This window comes from Girardinichthys multiradiatus, chromosome 13 (genome assembly GCF_021462225.1).
Source record: "Girardinichthys multiradiatus isolate DD_20200921_A chromosome 13, DD_fGirMul_XY1, whole genome shotgun sequence".
In the NCBI taxonomy this organism is placed as follows: domain Eukaryota; kingdom Metazoa; phylum Chordata; class Actinopteri; order Cyprinodontiformes; family Goodeidae; genus Girardinichthys; species Girardinichthys multiradiatus.
The window spans coordinates 28,627,891-28,644,302 of NC_061806.1; the positions used below are offsets into that span (position 1 = coordinate 28,627,891).

A 16,412-nucleotide genomic window follows, 5' to 3' on the forward strand; every position below is an offset into this window, starting at 1 on the left:
CATCAATTTTTGAACCACTTTGACGAATAAAAATGCAGAAAAAATATCTAAAGCTTAAAATCCAACATTTAATATTAATCTTTGATTATTACACTGATTTTACCACCTGAAGATGTTTTTATCCATTTCACTCTTCTCTGAATCCAAATATCTAAAGCTTCATTTTTGTGTTTGTTTATGATTTCAGTGGAATCCACCAACGATCCAACAGTGAAACTTTCAGGGACGTTAACATCTTCCCTCTGTGGCACTCTGGGAAGATCTAAGGCAGGGGTCTCCAAGTCCAGTCCTGCAGAGATACCATCCTGCTCCTTTTAGCTTCTCCAACAAGCCTGAACCAGATGAATGTCTTGTGCCTTTTGATTCTGATGTGTTGGAGCAGGGCTGCATCTAGAAGCTCTCCAGGGCTCCAGGACCTTTAATCTAAGGTCTCTGTGTCCATGTTTCATAAATAATCAGCACGATTATTTCAAAAATTTTACATTTGCATCTTTTTAAAAACAGGAATCTTTTCCCTACTCATAACTACCCAGGGCTGGAAAACACTAAAGCAACTTCCGCGTGTTTCCAGTCTCAGCAGGAACCTCATTCAGGATCAGCAGCAGTTATTGGGATGCGCATGATCGCTGACAGCATCTTTCCATGTTAGTGCCGAATGCAGCACACCTTTCTGGGGGGAAATGTCCCTACGTTCATTAAATGAACAGTTTGTCCATTCAGTCACTGAGTTACAGCAGAGACCCCTGCTGTGTGATCAGCATCCTCTGGTCTTAGGTTGTTTTACTCAGCATCCCACAAATCTTCAGCTGCAGCTTTAGAACATCCTGCATCCTCCTGTGAAGGTCGTTGCTAGTTATGAACAACTTCTACTAAATAATTACACCATTAATGACAACATTCTTTTACAATATTGCCAGAATCAGACACACCCTGTCCAGGAATGACGTTGAAAAACTAGTCCATGTATTTGTTACTTCAAGGCTGGACTATTGTAATTTTTTACTATCAGGATGTCCACAAAATGCAGTTAAAAGCCTTCAGCTGATCCAAAATGCTGCAGCAAGAGTTCTGATGAAAATTAAAAAGAGAGATCATATTTCTCCTATTTTAGCTTCCCTTCATTGGCTCCCTGTTAAATCCAGAATATAATTTAAAATTCTCCTCCTCACATATAAAGCCCTTAATGATCTAGCTCCATCATACATCAGAGATCTGATTGTTCCATATGTTCCTAACAGAGCACTTCCCTCTCTGACTGCAGGTTTACTGGTGGTTCCTAGAGTCTCTAGAAGTAGAATGGGAGGCAGATCCTTTAGTTATCAGGCTCCTCTCCTGTGGAACCAGCTCCCAGTTTTAGTCCGTGAGGCAGACACCCTGTCTACTTTTAAGGTTAGGTTTAAAACTTTCCTTTTTGATAAAGCTTATAGTTAGAGTGGCTTAGGTTATCCTGAACTATCTCTATAGTTATGCTGCTGGAGGACATAATGACCACTTTTTACTATAGCTGGCATTTCATCATCAGCTGCTTCTGACTGGAATGAATTAAATGGGATTTTATGTGATTGGATTTTAGGTGGAATAGTTATTTTAAGCAACGCAAGGTAAGTTTAGTTGTAAACTGGAATTAAAGAGATAAAACTGAACTGAAATAAAAAATTTAAAATGATCTGTAGAGAAGAAATGACTGTTATGCCTTCAAACATCTTCTGATTTTCTTCATTCGGGATTTATTCAAACATGTCAGAAAGCAAAGCCAGATAAGAGTCCAAGAACAGTATGCAGGAAAAAAAAAAAAAGAGTCTTTCTGAAGTCTTTTGAATAAACAGTTTTTCCAACATCATAATCCTAATATTCTGAAGGAAAACCAGAACCCCATCTAGGTTCCATAAGAACCTCCTAACAAAACATTCCAGGAACTCTTAAACGATGGGGTCATGATCCGGTTCCAGCTGATTTAGACAGAACTCAGAGAATGGATTCAATTGATTTAAAACAGAACCCAAAGCTGCAGTTCGGTCCATTCAGTAAGAAAAACAGTTTTTCAGTAACACTGCACAGAAAAAAAGGAAAATCAAATCAAACAATCAGATTCTTCAAACTATAAACTATATTTAAACAAATAACAGAGGCACATTTAACAGAGCCTGAAGTGTCACCCTCCCACAGACTCAGATAAACCCAGATGTTCTGAATCTGTCCCTTTTATGGTCACTCTTCATTCCACCACCAGCGCGAACTCCTCTGCCTCCCGGAACTCTGCGTTCATCTGGGCCGCCAGAACCTCCAGATCCTCGGTGTCGATCTGCTGAACCTTCCTCCTCCTCCTCCTCTTCTTCTCCTTCACCACCGCCACGCCGGGGATGTTCAGGTCCGGTTCGGGACAGCGTTCATCGGCCTCCAACATAGACACGAATGACCCAGAAACCTCTAGAGTGGTCCTAGAATCCTCGACCCGACTACGGATCACCTCCGGGGTGTTTAGCTTCTCGAAGCCGAACAAAGTCTCTCTGTTTCTGGGGCTGCGGGGCGAGCTGTCGCTAAGCCTGCTGTAGGAGCGGCGAACCTTCTGGATCCAGATCGAGCCTTCTTCATCTGTGGGCTGAGAGGAGGTCGGGGGAGAGGAGGCGAGGATGGGTGAAGGTACGGAGGTCTGTTGCGTCTTCTTAGCGGCAGAGGAGGTGTGGAGGACGGGTGAAGGTACGGCTGGCTGCCGCTGCTTCTTCTTCCTGGCTGAAGAGATGGTGGGTGTCCGGCGGTCCGGGGTTGAGACCGTTGGCTCCGGGATGTGTTGGGATCGCCCTTTCTCCCGAAGCTGTTGGGATCTCCTCGGAGTGTTTTCCTTGTTGTTTTCAGATATAGCTACGGTTTTCCTGGGGGCGATCTTCCTCACAGTGATGGACCGTTTTACTCCCAGCGCCATCTTGGTCTCGCTTTCCCGCAGAGCTCCTGGAGAACCAAACCGAGCAGATCGTCTCGGCTGCGAGGCTTGGAGGTGGTTCGCCTCCGCCATCACGGCGTGGGGGATCCCTTCGCTCATCCTGCGGCCTGTCCCGGTGTAATTTGGGTTCTATTACGGTCAGATCTCCACTCGGTGAAACAAACACAACAGCACTTTGTTTAAATTTACCCGCCCTTCGTCGTGGTCACTGCGTGATGACGTGTTCAGCCTGCGACGGGTATGCTCCAACTTTTGCTGTGTAATCCGAACAGGTGAAGCTCCAACGCGGTTTCGACGTCTCCGTTTCCCCACAATAATCCACATTTTGCTTTTTGGACAACATGGAATATTTAATCGGGATTCAGGGGCCGGATTATGTGCTCGTCGCTGCTGATAATGTTGCTGCCAGCAGCATCATTCAGATGAAACACGGTATGTTACCTCCTTAGCTTAGCTTAGCTTAACATTGGCTCTGCCGGTGGATTTAGGTTTTAGGGTCATTGTTTACAATATAATGCTTTTATAATAATTTGAGTCAAATTTTAAGGTTTTATCCTTGTTGTATGACGTATTATAGTGCTTTTGTGACGTTAACTGGAATGAAACTGGGGACAAGTTGAGCTAATGTCGTTGCTAACATCAGATTTGTTGGGATTTTGCTAAAGTGTTTGGTCTTTAGTTTTATCCCACAACTTTCCTGATTTCTAATGGGCTTCCATCCTATTTTAAGCCAATTTCCTGTTATATATTTATATACCCCGACCTCTCCTGCCAGTTCTACCACGAACAGAGCTAGCTTCGAGTTGAACAGGCTGTGAAAGTGAAAGTCATGGCTGGTTCCCTCAGATCCTGTCAGCAACAAGATCTGTTTTCTTTTTTTGTAGAAAAGAATAGAGTTGCTTCTCGAAAGAAACCCAAAACTGTCCCAGATTATCACTCTATCAGTCAGACCACCTGATTCACTCCTCATAAAATAATACCCAGTAATAATCGGTTTAAAGCCAATACCCCACACATCCTACAGCTTTCAGTGGGCAAAATTACTATGATCATCAAGTTGAACTGTAGGGAAAATAGTCAAAGTAAGAATACTTTGCTACAATTTAATACAATTGTCAATTGTTCCTAAAACTCAAGTTTTAGAAAGTATTGGTCAGTTGAATAAAAACCCCCCAGAAACAACAGCAGTACCAGCAACAGGACAAACAGTAATATTAATACCAGTCATCTCCAAATTCAGTCCTAATGCCCTACATGATCTATGATGTCCCCCTGGCCCAACACACCTGAACCAAACAACTGGGTCTTCATCAGGGAACTGTATTATGTACTTCAAATTTATCACAGTATAGTGTGGTATTTATTCTGATAATAAAAGGAATCATTTGCATTCATTTTAGCAATAGGTTGCATGGTTGTGACTGCAAATCACTGTAGTCAGTCCCACAAACACAAATACTGCTCTGATGTTAATATTTATTGCTCCTCTCATGGATCCAGCAGTGAACGTAGTAAAGGTAACAATCCCACCACTGATTTTAGTTTTTGGAGTTCATGTTTAGTTTATTGTTGTCACAATAAATCTGAATTCTTATGACAATAAAAACATTTCCAGTAACGGCAAACGGCACAATATTTCATTATAGGCCCCTGCAGCCATTTGATTTGGGTGTGTTGAAGCCGGGAGTCGTTTAAAACAGGACACCGGACCTCGAGTACTGGAGTTTGACATCATGTAGACCCATCAGGTCATCTGAGACCACTTTGCTGTTTGTCCTCAGAACCTGAACTTAAAAAGCAAACACTTATCATATCCTAATGTTTTGTTTGCTTAAATTTGCCTTGCATTGCCCCTGTTTTGACTTTTATTGAGATCACCTATAAGAAGCTCATAAACTTCAACAACAAGCTAGAATATCCAGATGAAATATACCAACCTGTGTGAGCTGCTTTGGAGATTAAATGTTAGGAAAGAGTCGTGAGATTCCAACACTGAAAAATCAACAGCTTCAGGTTTTAAAATAAAATTTTATGATAGCTTTTAGGTAATGTGGTTTTTACACAGAATAGTCTCCTTTCTTGTTGTTGTGCTCTTTAGTAAACAAATATAAGAAGTTGGCAGTTTAGTCAGGTTATCTGCTCTGGTAGAGCCTGCAGTCAGCTGCTTAACAGACATCCAGCTGTAGTTTTCAGATTACTTTAAGAGCGATGGGAGGTGTTCATTCAGTGTCAAGCCAGGACTGTGTTTTATTCATCGGGGGGGCGGGGGGTGCTGTGTTACTCTGTACTCCACACAGCTACACAAAACGCCAGCACGTCCTCTGGCACCTCATCAATATTACTTTTAACTGTAGAAATGACAGACAATTTGATTGGTTTTCCAACTTTTTAAACCTTGGTATTCTCTGATAAGTTACACACCCAGTCCATGCGTATAAAAATCTTATAATTGATTAAACTGAGCCCAACTGGGTGCACTGTTTTCTGCTTCAGACTACGACAAGATGTTCAAGCTGAGTGAGAAGATTCTTCTGCTGTGCGTGGGAGAGGCAGGAGACACGGTGCAGTTTGCCGAGTACATCCAGAAGAACGTTCAGCTCTACAAAATGAGGAACGGTATGTTGTTGATGATGTGACTCTGGTGATCCTTATAGGTTTCCTTGTTCTCATCTTATCACAGCATCCTGCTGTTATTTAAGATCTTTTTACCTCTGATTTCTAGGTTATGAACTGAGTCCGTCAGCAGCAGCTAACTTCACACGGAAGAACCTTGCAGACTATCTACGGAGCAGGGTAAATAGTCCATCATACACACTGTATAAAACATAAAGATGTCATTTTTACATTTTCACATTTACTAAAGATGGACTGAACAGGTATTACTGATTCATAATTTGGTGATGAAACCTCATCCATAGAGGCAAGACATTTGGAAAGTTAGAGTGAATGAACTTGAACTTATTCATCACCTCTGCTTTTATAAACATTAGGAGGGAACCTTCTGGCAGTCATAAATACAGCTCCTGTGTTGATCTTATTTTTCATATCTTTAGGGACTATTCTGTAAATGTAAAGCCATGCACATTCAACAGAAATAAGCAAATTTCTCCTTATAAATATTAAAGGTTTTTGGTCTGAATTAATTACATCCCTCCACCAGGACCTGATGTCTCATTTTGCTTCAGGGGACAAATATTAAAATCATAAACTAATTCAGATGTTAAAGCAACAGCTGCCATACTTGTCTGCTTGATTCCCCTGTTCTAAAACAGGTCATATTAACTCAAAGAGAGGATGAAAACATTCTCCACCTTCTACCCTGCAGTTCTATAAAACAACTTCTGCATTAGACCTCAAACTAACCTGGTTGGTTCTCCTAATCCCAACCCATCAGGATTTAGTGTGCATTAACAGGGGCCGATGTTTAAAATGTTTAGGAGTAAATTTAAAGTCTCGTGATCTGAAAATGTAGAAGTAAAGCACTTTTTTCGCATATGTCACAAACTTAACTGCATTAAATCCCAACAACATATTTTCAGAGTGTAAGAAGCAAGTAATGACTCAAAGTCTCTCACACTGGTTGAATTTAAGCAGTATCAGAAAACGGTGATCTGTCAACAAGTCAGTCAGGAGATCACACTGTGGTATGAAACACCAGCTAGAACCTGTGTGGTCTTTGTGAGGTCTTCAGGATGTTATTAAGTCATCACATATCTTTATGTGCCGCTGCTGCTTTGGACATCTTGTCCCGGCACCAGGCTCATAGACTACTGCATGCAGCTGTACGAACCAGTCCATGCTCTCACTTTGCCGGTAAACACTGCAAGAAGCTCCTGTTGGTGTCAGATCTGCTGGAGGAGGAGAAGGGTTTATGGGTTTGAGATTGTGCACAGGAAACTCCTTCACCTGCGTTCTTAGCCATGCTGCTGGAGAAATCTGGTGTTTCGTGCTCAGAAAGGTCGAAACAACTGATGGTAGAGGTGCAGAAACTTCACACAGAGTGAAATATTTCAAGCCATTATTTCTTGTAATTTTGATGATTCTGGCTTACAGAGAATGAAAACCCAGAATTCAGAGTCTCAGAACATCAGAATATTACATCAGATCAATAAAAGGGAGATTTTAAATAGAAATGTCAGGCTTCTGAACATTAAGTTCATTTCTATAAACTCAATACATGGTTGGGGCTCTTTTTGTATGAATTACTGCATCAATGCGACATGGCATGGAGGAGATCAGCCTGTGGTTCTGCTGAGATGTTCAGGAAACCCAGGTTGCTTTGTTAGCAGCCTTCAGGTCATCTGCATTGTTGGTTCCGGTGTCTCTCGTCTTCTTCTTGACAGAACTCCATAGATTCTCTATGGGGTTCTAGTCAGACCAGTTTGCAGACCAGTCAAGCACAGTACCATCATGGTCTTTGGACCGGCTCTTGGTACCTTTAGCAATGTGGGCCAATACCAAGTTCTGCTGGAAAATGAAATCAGCATCTCATCACTGACTGTGGGACCTTTACACTAAATGTCAAGCAACATGGACTTTGTGCCTCTGCACTCTTCCTCCAGACCCTGGGACCTAATGAAAAATTCCAAATTAATTGCAAACTTTACTGTCATCTGAAAAGAGGACTTTGGACCACTGAGCAACAGTCCAGTTCTGATTCTCCTCAGCCCAGGTAAGATGCTTATAGGCCATGTGTAGGACCCGTCTTCGTAGCGCTAACTCTTGAAGCTCCCCCAAACTCTTGAATGGATTCTGCTGGACAATCCTCTCAAGGCTGCAGTTATCCTTGTTGCTGGTGCACGCTTCCTTCCACTTAATTTTCTATGAATATGCTTGGATACAGCACTCTGTGAGCATCCAGCTTCTCAGGAATGACCTTTTGTGGCTTTCCCTCAAGGGTGTCAGTGACTGTCTTCTGGACTTCTGTCCACTCAGCAGTCTTCTCTATGATTGTGTCGGCTATAATATGACCGTTGCACAACATTTATATATTAAAAACGCTTTATTTCTTAATTGTTGTTCTGATTATGTGAGACACTGAATTTTGGCTTTTCATTCTCTGGAGCTTCATCTAGCTGTAAAAAACAAGTTTAAAACAACAGCTTAAATTCAACATTTCAATCTTACTTCTAAATATAGAAAAGCAAAGAATCCAAACGTTTCATGAGCTGAAGCAGATTCAGAGGAACTCGGGGGACAGAACTGAGACGAGGGTTGAATGTTGGAGATGCTCTGGCCCTCAGGCCGCTCTGCATTAGAAACAACCATGGATGTGTTTCCAAATCCCATCATGAGCTCAGAAACATGGAGAACACAGTTCATCCACGCATTCAGAGCAGAATTTTAAACTTGGACACACACAGCATTCAGAACCTTCTCTGTACTGAGGTAAACAGAAAACTGTTCCGTGCTCCGGCCCATCAGAACACAACCCCATCAAACCATTTAACAGGAAGAGCTGCGTGTTGATTTAGCATGGGGTCATTTGGAGCATCCTCAGACTGAATTTAAAGCAGAAATCCAGGAACCTTTTTATCTGTTTGGTCTCAGAGTTCAGAGGAGTTTCTGCAAGCAGACGGGATCATTTCACAAGTTCCTCTTAAAGAAAAGTGTTGCAGGAACCCAAAAAGCTTTGATTCTAACAAGCCAACAGTTTGTCGCTTAGAACAAGTTGTTTCTGCACAGTCTTCAGCTAAATATGGGGTGCAAATGATTTGCTAATTATTTCATTTATCACGTAGTCCCAACTGTTTGCAAGAAGTGAGTTCTGCAGCAACGTGTCCCAGCTGAGGGATGCTTTCTGCAAGCTGGTTAGCGAGCATTTCAGTGATGAAGCTGGACTTAGATGTCTGTGTGCGCGGCCGCATGTTGTTGGGTTTTACTCACTAGTTCAGGCGCCTGTCTCGCTCCGAGTCGTTTCTGTTCCACTAATTTGTTAAGAGTAGTGCAGCCGATGCCTGTCACAATAGCAGAGGGTGAAAATAATTACAAAAAACAATTAGTGAGGCAGAGGAGGGAATGTGGGACACATGGAGGAGGGGTTGGATGGTGAGGAGGAGGAGGTCCCAGGGGAAGCCGGCAGACAACAGCTCACACACACACACACACACACACACACACACACACACACACACACGGTGTAAGTGGGAGTCGACACTCACACAGTAGACTCGGAGGGACCTGTAAGATCAGGATCAGTTTGTTCAGTCAAGGCTGAGCATGTTGTGCAGGATATCATTGATATTCATGCTCCTGTGCCTCACGGTGATGAATCTGCTTGTTACGATGCTGCGTTCTCAGGAGTGAACAGAAACTGAGGCAGAAGTCGTTTCTCCACTTCATCCCACACCTTCCTGCAGCTATCCTCACACTCTGACCTCGGACGCTCGCTAATTATCGGCTTGTATAAACAGGTTTTAGAGTCTGTAGAAACACTAATGTCTCTCGACCATTTCAGGGTGAAATAAGACTAAAACTATTTTAACTAGAACACATTGGGCTAATTTTGTTCAAGTTAACAATTATTTGGTTTAATTAAAGACATTCATTTCATATCAGGTTTAATGACTTTAGCTGCTGATTACTTTCTGTAATAATAATTTTGCCTGAGAGGAATATGAACAAAAAACACTAAATTCATAATGACTAAAAAAGCAGAACTTAGAAAAATGAGCAGCTTCCTTTTAAACGTGACGGACGTTATTAGAATAAAGATCAGATATGTGTTTTTTAAGAGCATTATCTGCTCTGTTTGAATCATTTTCCTGAGAGAAGATTCCTTTGGAAAGCTCTATGGGTCTAAAATGAATCCTAACTTCTGAAAGTGACAGGAGGCTGCTGTGGAAAGAACAAATCTGCTTCTAGGTCTGGAAAAGCTGAAACAATCCTGTGAAAGTCTGAAATAATGGTGAATATTAGAATTCAGACCATGTGCACTTATTCATGGAAATCTGTGATTAAATACAACATATTCAGTTTGAATCAACTCTATGATGATTTAATGAACTCACCGTTTTCTCTGAAACATTTATTGAACTTTAGCTGCTTGTTACTGTCTGTGCAGGACAAATATTTCAGTGAACCTAAACTAAAACATATTTACATTTAACTAGGATGTAAATCATGCTTCAAAAGATGAATAAAGACCTTATATCATTTATTAACAATGATTCTTCCTCCTCCGTGCGTCTGAGCTGTGAGTTAAACAGCACAGGCTCATGAATCCATCAGCGATTTGTTGCTAATGCTCCTGGCTTTATTCCTGCAGGACAAATTACAGATGAGTCTGACACCCCCACCCCCCTCCCCCCGGAGGCTCCAGGCCCCTGGGAGGCGTAGTTATCTGAAGTCGGTGCAGAGTGAAGGAGCCTTGTCCACAAACCAGCCTGCTGTCCACAAAAACAACACTGCTAACCTCTGGGGTGCAGCGCTCGCTCTCTGCACCAACGAGACGGAGAGTTAGAGCAGCAGGAATCACCTCAGGGCCTCAGCAGTGAGGCACAGGAAGCTCTCCACGGAGCAAAACAAGTGCAGATATCTGCCCTGCTTTGATTCGGGTCTCTGCTTCGTGGTTCTGTGTTAAAGCAGAACCAGAGCCTCAGACTGGACAGGTGGAGCAGAGTGGAAGGTGTTGGACCATGATGACCTGATGCAGGAAACATTTTTCTGTCCCCAGTTTGTGTTTTGTATTTCTCAAGAATCAGATTTTGAGATTTTCAGTCTTCCAGGCAGCTACAGCAACAGTCACGCTCTGTACTGCTGATCCACCGCCGGCCCGTTCAGGTTGGTGAAATATTTGCTAGCACCGGCCCACAATGGGCACAAATAATTAGTAGTGCCATATTGCGAGCAGCTCCCCGGCTCCTGCACAGATGAACAATTAATTCAGCAGATTGAGGAGAAATGCCAATAAAGAGAACATGGCTTGGGGCGGGGTGGGGGGAACGTGGAGGATGAGCGGTTCAGCTCGAGGTGGAGGATTTCTGGGACTATGATCTGAGTCCCAACTGGTGCTGTGAACACCTAAAGGTTCCACTGAAACATAATTACTCTCCTCCCTGGTTAATAAGGGTTAGCTCTGCCCAGTGGTCACCAGATCTGCTCAGAAACACCGTTTAATGGCAGCTGATCCAAAATGCAGGCATGAAGATCAACTGTTGGCTCAGACAGAATCTCATTCTGGCCCAAGCTCAGTGAGCTGCACAGTAGATTAAATCCTAAAGAACCGCTTGGATGTGATATCTGGTGGGCTTTTAATATTTCAGGGCAGTTAGGATGGACCCTAACCGCTCTTGATGCCCACACCTGCTGCATGTTTGTGGAAGGTGAGATGTTCGGGCTCAAGGAGAGCAGGGATGGTGATCTGGACCTAGGTTTATCAGGATATCTCGTAGAATCTGTTGCAATAATGATGATAAAAAGTATTTAAATTTTGCCGGAGACTTGCAGGTCACAGCAGACAGACATACAGATGATTACTGGGCTTCTTCAGGACATCAGCTGCATTAAACACTTTAACCATTAACTGAACACAATAGATTGTATTTAATGATATTTGTAAAGATATTGATATTTATGCTGCCGTCATAGAGGCAGCAGTGAACGAAGGTCAAAGTAACAATCCCAGCACTAATTGTAGTTTTGCAAACATTATAATGTTTGTTGTTTTCTCAGGAGCTTTAAATTCTTAAAACGACATGAAGGTCAGGAGAAACTGTTTGATAGTCGCCCGTTCCTGATGGAGAGGCTTGGGGACGTGGTGATGAAGATTAATCAAAACCTCTGTGGTTGTATTCAGCAGCAGTAACTCCGTGTTTTACTGATATGGAGCAGCCCTGGTGGGTCGTTCATCAGCAGAGAAGCAGATGTTGGAACCATCAGACCTCAGAGGAACCCGCTGGGACAGACGCGTTCCCAACATCTGGGATTCTCCGGGTTGTTGCTTTAAACTGCCGGACCGCTAGGAGAAGGTCTAAAAGATGTGAAGTGGATCCAGACTGTGCTCAGATGCATTTCTGAGGTTGACGTGAACTGTCTGAAGGGGCGGCGTCAGTCGGACAGAACCAGAACACGTACAAAATGGCGGACACTGTAACTTCTGTTACAGTCCAATGGGTCGCTCTGAGCTATGAGGGCTTTATTGTTGCACATCATTTGCTGTAGGGGGATGACCGGTTCAGATTCTGGAAACACCCTCTAACCCAGCTGTTGCTGGTCTTCAGAACCTGAACTGGAGACATAGGAAGGACCTTCTGACTCAAGCTGTTCAGCCGCTGTCCTTCAGAGTCATTCTTCTGACACATGAAGGTTCCACCTGATCAATGGTTGGGAAGCAGACCTTCTCTGTAGCTTGATGCAGGTAGTCGAATCCGATTGGCTGCACGGGGCCAGCAGCCTCACACTCTGCAAGTGTGTACAGGTGAAGCTTTTGTTTCACCTCTTGGCTGTGAGCTGCTGGGGGTGGGTGGAGGTAACATGTATTGTTTGTTGGTGCAGGTGGCAGGTTAACAAGGTGCTGGTTCCCTCTGAGCTGGTTCTGCCGCTGCGGCTTATTCTGCTGCCAAGTGGGTGTTGTTGTTAGTGTAACCAGTGAGACAGCTGTCAGCTGGGGGGGCGGTGGTGCCATCGGGGCGTTCGCCGGCTCACAGAGGAGTTACAGCACACACATTAAGATATTCACAGCCGCTGTGAAACACACACAGGAGAATCTGTGTGTTTGTTCACACACACACTCAAAGAGCACGCCCCACAGGGAGCCCAGCGTTCACATCACCCTCGTGCCACACTTCTCTAAAGGTCTGCAGAGAGCTGAGGGGCCAGGTGGGTCCTTCTTCGCTCACCTGGTGTTCTGAGCGGTTCTGAATGCAAAGTTCTGTCCTGTCGTTGTTTTTTAGTCTGTTTCCCGGCCTCCCCCAATCTGAACAATTTAGGCCACCGGTTGTTTGGAAACCAAAGAAAACGCTCCTTCTTTGGAGGGAAGGAGCTTTTAAAGAAGGAGTCGTGATGATGAGGGTAGAAAGTTGGAGGAAGAGGAGGGTGGAGAGGCTGGGAGCGTGAAAGATGTAATTTAAAAAGAGAAAGGGGGGAGTGAGGAGGGGGAGACAACTTCAGAAGTTTTTAATGAGCGCTGGCGTTTCTCCAGGGCTCAGGGTGATGGCAGCACAGAGAGGAGGAGGAGGAGGAGGAGGAGGGAGGGTGTGATGGAGGGAGCAACAGGGGTGCTGACTCCCAGCAGATGTCACACTGCCAGCGACACCCTGACCCCCCCCCCGAACACTTAGTCCTGTGACCTCTCCCACCTCTCCTCACCCTCCATCCTCCCCCTGAGCTCCCGTTCGCCTCCTCATTCTTCCAGGATCCGAGGTGTGAGCCGCTTGTAGGGAATGAGAGGACATGGATTGTACTTTTCATGCACTGAGATGTGTTGATGGTGTGAACCAGTTGGAGGTCCAGTCGGACCTGACGCTCCAATGGAATAACTGCAGCTCTAATGGGAGAGAAGTTACTGTTTACTGGGAATTTAGCCAATAAGGCACCAGTAAGACAAACAACCCAGGGCCTCAGAACTTCCTGTGGATTCATATGTGAAGGAGAGGGAAACTATATATTCCTAGGAGATCAGATGTTTGAACTCAGCAGATGATTGGAGTTAGACAACCCAATCAGACCACAACCTGATGTCTGACCTGGATTCAGATCTGTGGATCACTGCAGATATTTAAGCGAATTGGACCTGTTGAAAGTTACAGAACCCCTGCTGCAGATGGCTATAGTCCACAGCTGCTGCTTGTAGAGCCCACTCAGACCACAGCCAGAACATTAATCCTTCTCTTCATTCTTCTGCAGACTCCATACCACGTCAACCTGCTGCTGGCAGGCTACGACGAATCCGACGGTCCCGGCCTCTTCTACATGGACTACATGGCCTCCCTGGCCAAGGCCCCCTTCGCCGCCCATGGATACGGAGCCTTCCTCACTCTGTCCATCATGGACAGATACTACAGACCAGGTGAGACCAAAGTGACTTGTTTATCATCCCGCTCCGAGACGGGAATCAGTCACACTCTGATCATCCCTAGCACCACTGGATGAGGTTCCTCCCTAACCTGAGGAGGAGGGTTTGTTCCAGCCTCCAACTCCAAACCCAGCTGTTAGGGAGGGGAAAACCAGCTGGAGACCAGTAACATTACTGGTGTTCCAACAGCTGCCGTTGAACCTTCAGAAAATCAGTCAGAGTGGAGCGTCACATCTTTCCATGTAAATGAAGGCTTGGTGGAACACAAACACTGTTCAGAACAACAGAAACGTCTTATTTTCGAACGTATAGACCACAGAACCAACTTCACTCATTAAGCTGCATCTCCTGCTGCTGGTCTCAGACCAGTTTCAAACTGGAAACCTGGAAACAGCAGCACAGCAGGGAGAGCTTTAATGTTCTCAAACACTTTCAGAAGGTCCAGGTCACGGTGCAGCTTAGATGTTTGGTTAATTGGAAAGAAGGTTTTCATTTCTTCTCATCTCCCTGAGGAAATGCTGCAGCTGACCTGCGTAACCAGGTGGAGGAACCATCTCAAAGATGTCTGGACCTCACTATTCCAGCTGAACTCTGAACTTGTTCCATTAAATAATGATGTGGTCACAGGTTGGTTTTATGTCACCTTGGACTCACTTAACATGTTATTTAAAGGTTCTGTAGCCATGTTCTGATGGAAAGAACTCACATTCTCCACATATTTCTTTTATTTTTAGTCAACTTTTCATTTGGCTTAATCACGAGGGTTCCAGAAACCTGACTGAAAGTCCAGCTTTGTGTACAATTCTCTGAGTTCTGTACTGAGTGGTTCAGACCCAGTAGAGTAATCAGCTGAGAACTGCAGCATATAGTGGGTTCTGGTTCTGTCCACGCACTCTGTCTGTTTACTGTGGGGTTAAAGAAAGTTCTGTTCTGTTGCAGATCTGACCCGAGACGAAGCCATGGACCTGCTGAAGAAGTGCATCGAAGAGGTGACTCTTCTCCTCTCCTTCCTCTCTTTGAGCCTGATTCACAGCCAGCCTTTTAAATGTTGCCTTCACTGTATAAATATGTTCTGGCGCTTTAGAAAAGTCGTTTGGACCAGAGGTACCAGTTGCTCTTAGCTCTAGGACCTTTAATAAAATGTTGGCGAGCTTAAATAAGCGTGCTCCTCTGAAGGTCAGCAGGATGTTCTGTATTTCTCTGATGTCCTTCTACTTGCTCTTCCCGCAGCTGAACCGACGCTTCATTCTGAACCTGCCCTCCTTTAACGTCCGTCTGATCGACAAGGACGGCGTCCATGACTTGCAGAAGATCACCCTCGGTACCAAGTGACCGCTCCCCCACAACCAGCCCTCCCTCTCCAGTTTTTGTACCGATGACCTTTGTTCTGTTTCTGTTCCAATAAAAAATCACCCCCAGTAGAGACACGAGTTCTTCTTGCTCTTCTTCCCTGTGGTGCTTCCTGTTTCTGAGGTCGACTCATCAGCTCAGAGAAACAGAACAGCCTCCTGGCTCTGCTGCTGCAGAGCTGTGTGGGTAATGTACCCTCGCTGCTGCCTGCGCACGTGTCAGGAAACAGGAGTGCACGTTTGCATTTCAACCGGTTCTGATTCAGTGCACCAGATTGGTTCTACAGCCGTGCAGAGGTTTTAAACCCATCAGCAGGAATGTTGATGAGCATTTGATCAAATATAATAATTTTACCGCTAGAAAAGCTTTTAATTCCTGTTTCTGCAACAGAGGTGAGATAGAAGAGATTTCAGTGGACACCGGTGGTACCATCATGTTCTACAGAGAGATCTTTACAGGTTTTGGTGTTTAAATGTTCTGTGTGAATGATTGAGTAAAACGGCCTTATTGGTGGTTTTGTTTCATGTCCTCAAAGGTTTTAAACTGTTCAGCACAGAAACACAAACAAACCAGTAAAACCCAGAGCATCAGAACCTTCTGGCGTGTCATCACATGTAAATGGTTCTGTATCTGCAGTGTGTTCTATAGGAGATCTGAAAGGTTAAACAGAACCTTCAGGTCCAGATGCAGTAGGAGACACACTGGCTGGAAGGAGACAAATGGATGAAAGATGAAACTGTGGTTGTGAAAGGTTTAAATCCAAAAGGTTCTGAAAATCTGATCGGGTCAGAACCATCAACACATTGTAAGCTAAACAATCTGGAATAATCAGAAAAAATCATCACACCTAAACTGGGAAAACTAGAAAATGGATCTAGATGATAACTGGGTTAGGTAAAGTCCAACTCTCTGTGACCCATTTAAACTTTGAATAATGGTTCTGACTGAAAGGATGACTGAGCTATGGAGGTCCAAGCTAGACTGGGTTTATCTCTGCTTAAACCAGAATCCCATTACAGCCTATGGAGGAAGACTTCATAAACATGATTCTGTTCCTCTCCATAACTCAGCACGTTTCCTGATCCAGTTGTATGTTTAGATATATTAATT

The 16,412-nt window shown here is 44.2% G+C and overlaps 2 protein-coding genes across 2 annotated transcripts; one reads left to right on the forward strand and one right to left on the reverse strand.

Annotated features, from left to right (window-relative positions):
- Positions 1-1,702: 1,702 nt before the first annotated feature.
- On the reverse strand, positions 1,703-3,171 carry cdca5 (cell division cycle associated 5). The gene has a single exon (XM_047384489.1). It carries the CDS (start codon positions 3,035-3,037, stop codon positions 2,216-2,218), a length of 822 nt encoding a protein of 273 aa, XP_047240445.1. The 5' UTR covers positions 3,038-3,171; the 3' UTR covers positions 1,703-2,215.
- Positions 3,155-15,375, forward strand: psmb2 (proteasome 20S subunit beta 2). Its single transcript, XM_047384490.1, has 6 exons — positions 3,155-3,370; positions 5,432-5,554; positions 5,661-5,731; positions 13,784-13,946; positions 14,892-14,941; positions 15,183-15,375. Exons 1-6 carry the CDS (start codon positions 3,280-3,282, stop codon positions 15,282-15,284), a joined length of 600 nt encoding a protein of 199 aa, XP_047240446.1. The 5' UTR covers positions 3,155-3,279; the 3' UTR covers positions 15,285-15,375.
- Positions 15,376-16,412: the final 1,037 nt, after the last annotated feature.

Excerpts from the sequence above, each read along its gene's own strand:
- cdca5 (XM_047384489.1), bottom strand. The coding sequence starts at position 3,037 with ATGAGCGAAGGGATCCCCCACGCCGTGATGGCGGAGGCGAACCACCTC.
- psmb2 (XM_047384490.1), top strand. The coding sequence starts at position 3,280 with ATGGAATATTTAATCGGGATTCAGGGGCCGGATTATGTGCTCGTCGCT. Across the intron at positions 3,371-5,431 it reads CATCATTCAGATGAAACACG|ACTACGACAAGATGTTCAAG; the intron begins GTATGTTACCTC and ends TTTCTGCTTCAG. Across the intron at positions 5,555-5,660 it reads GCTCTACAAAATGAGGAACG|GTTATGAACTGAGTCCGTCA; the intron begins GTATGTTGTTGA and ends TCTGATTTCTAG.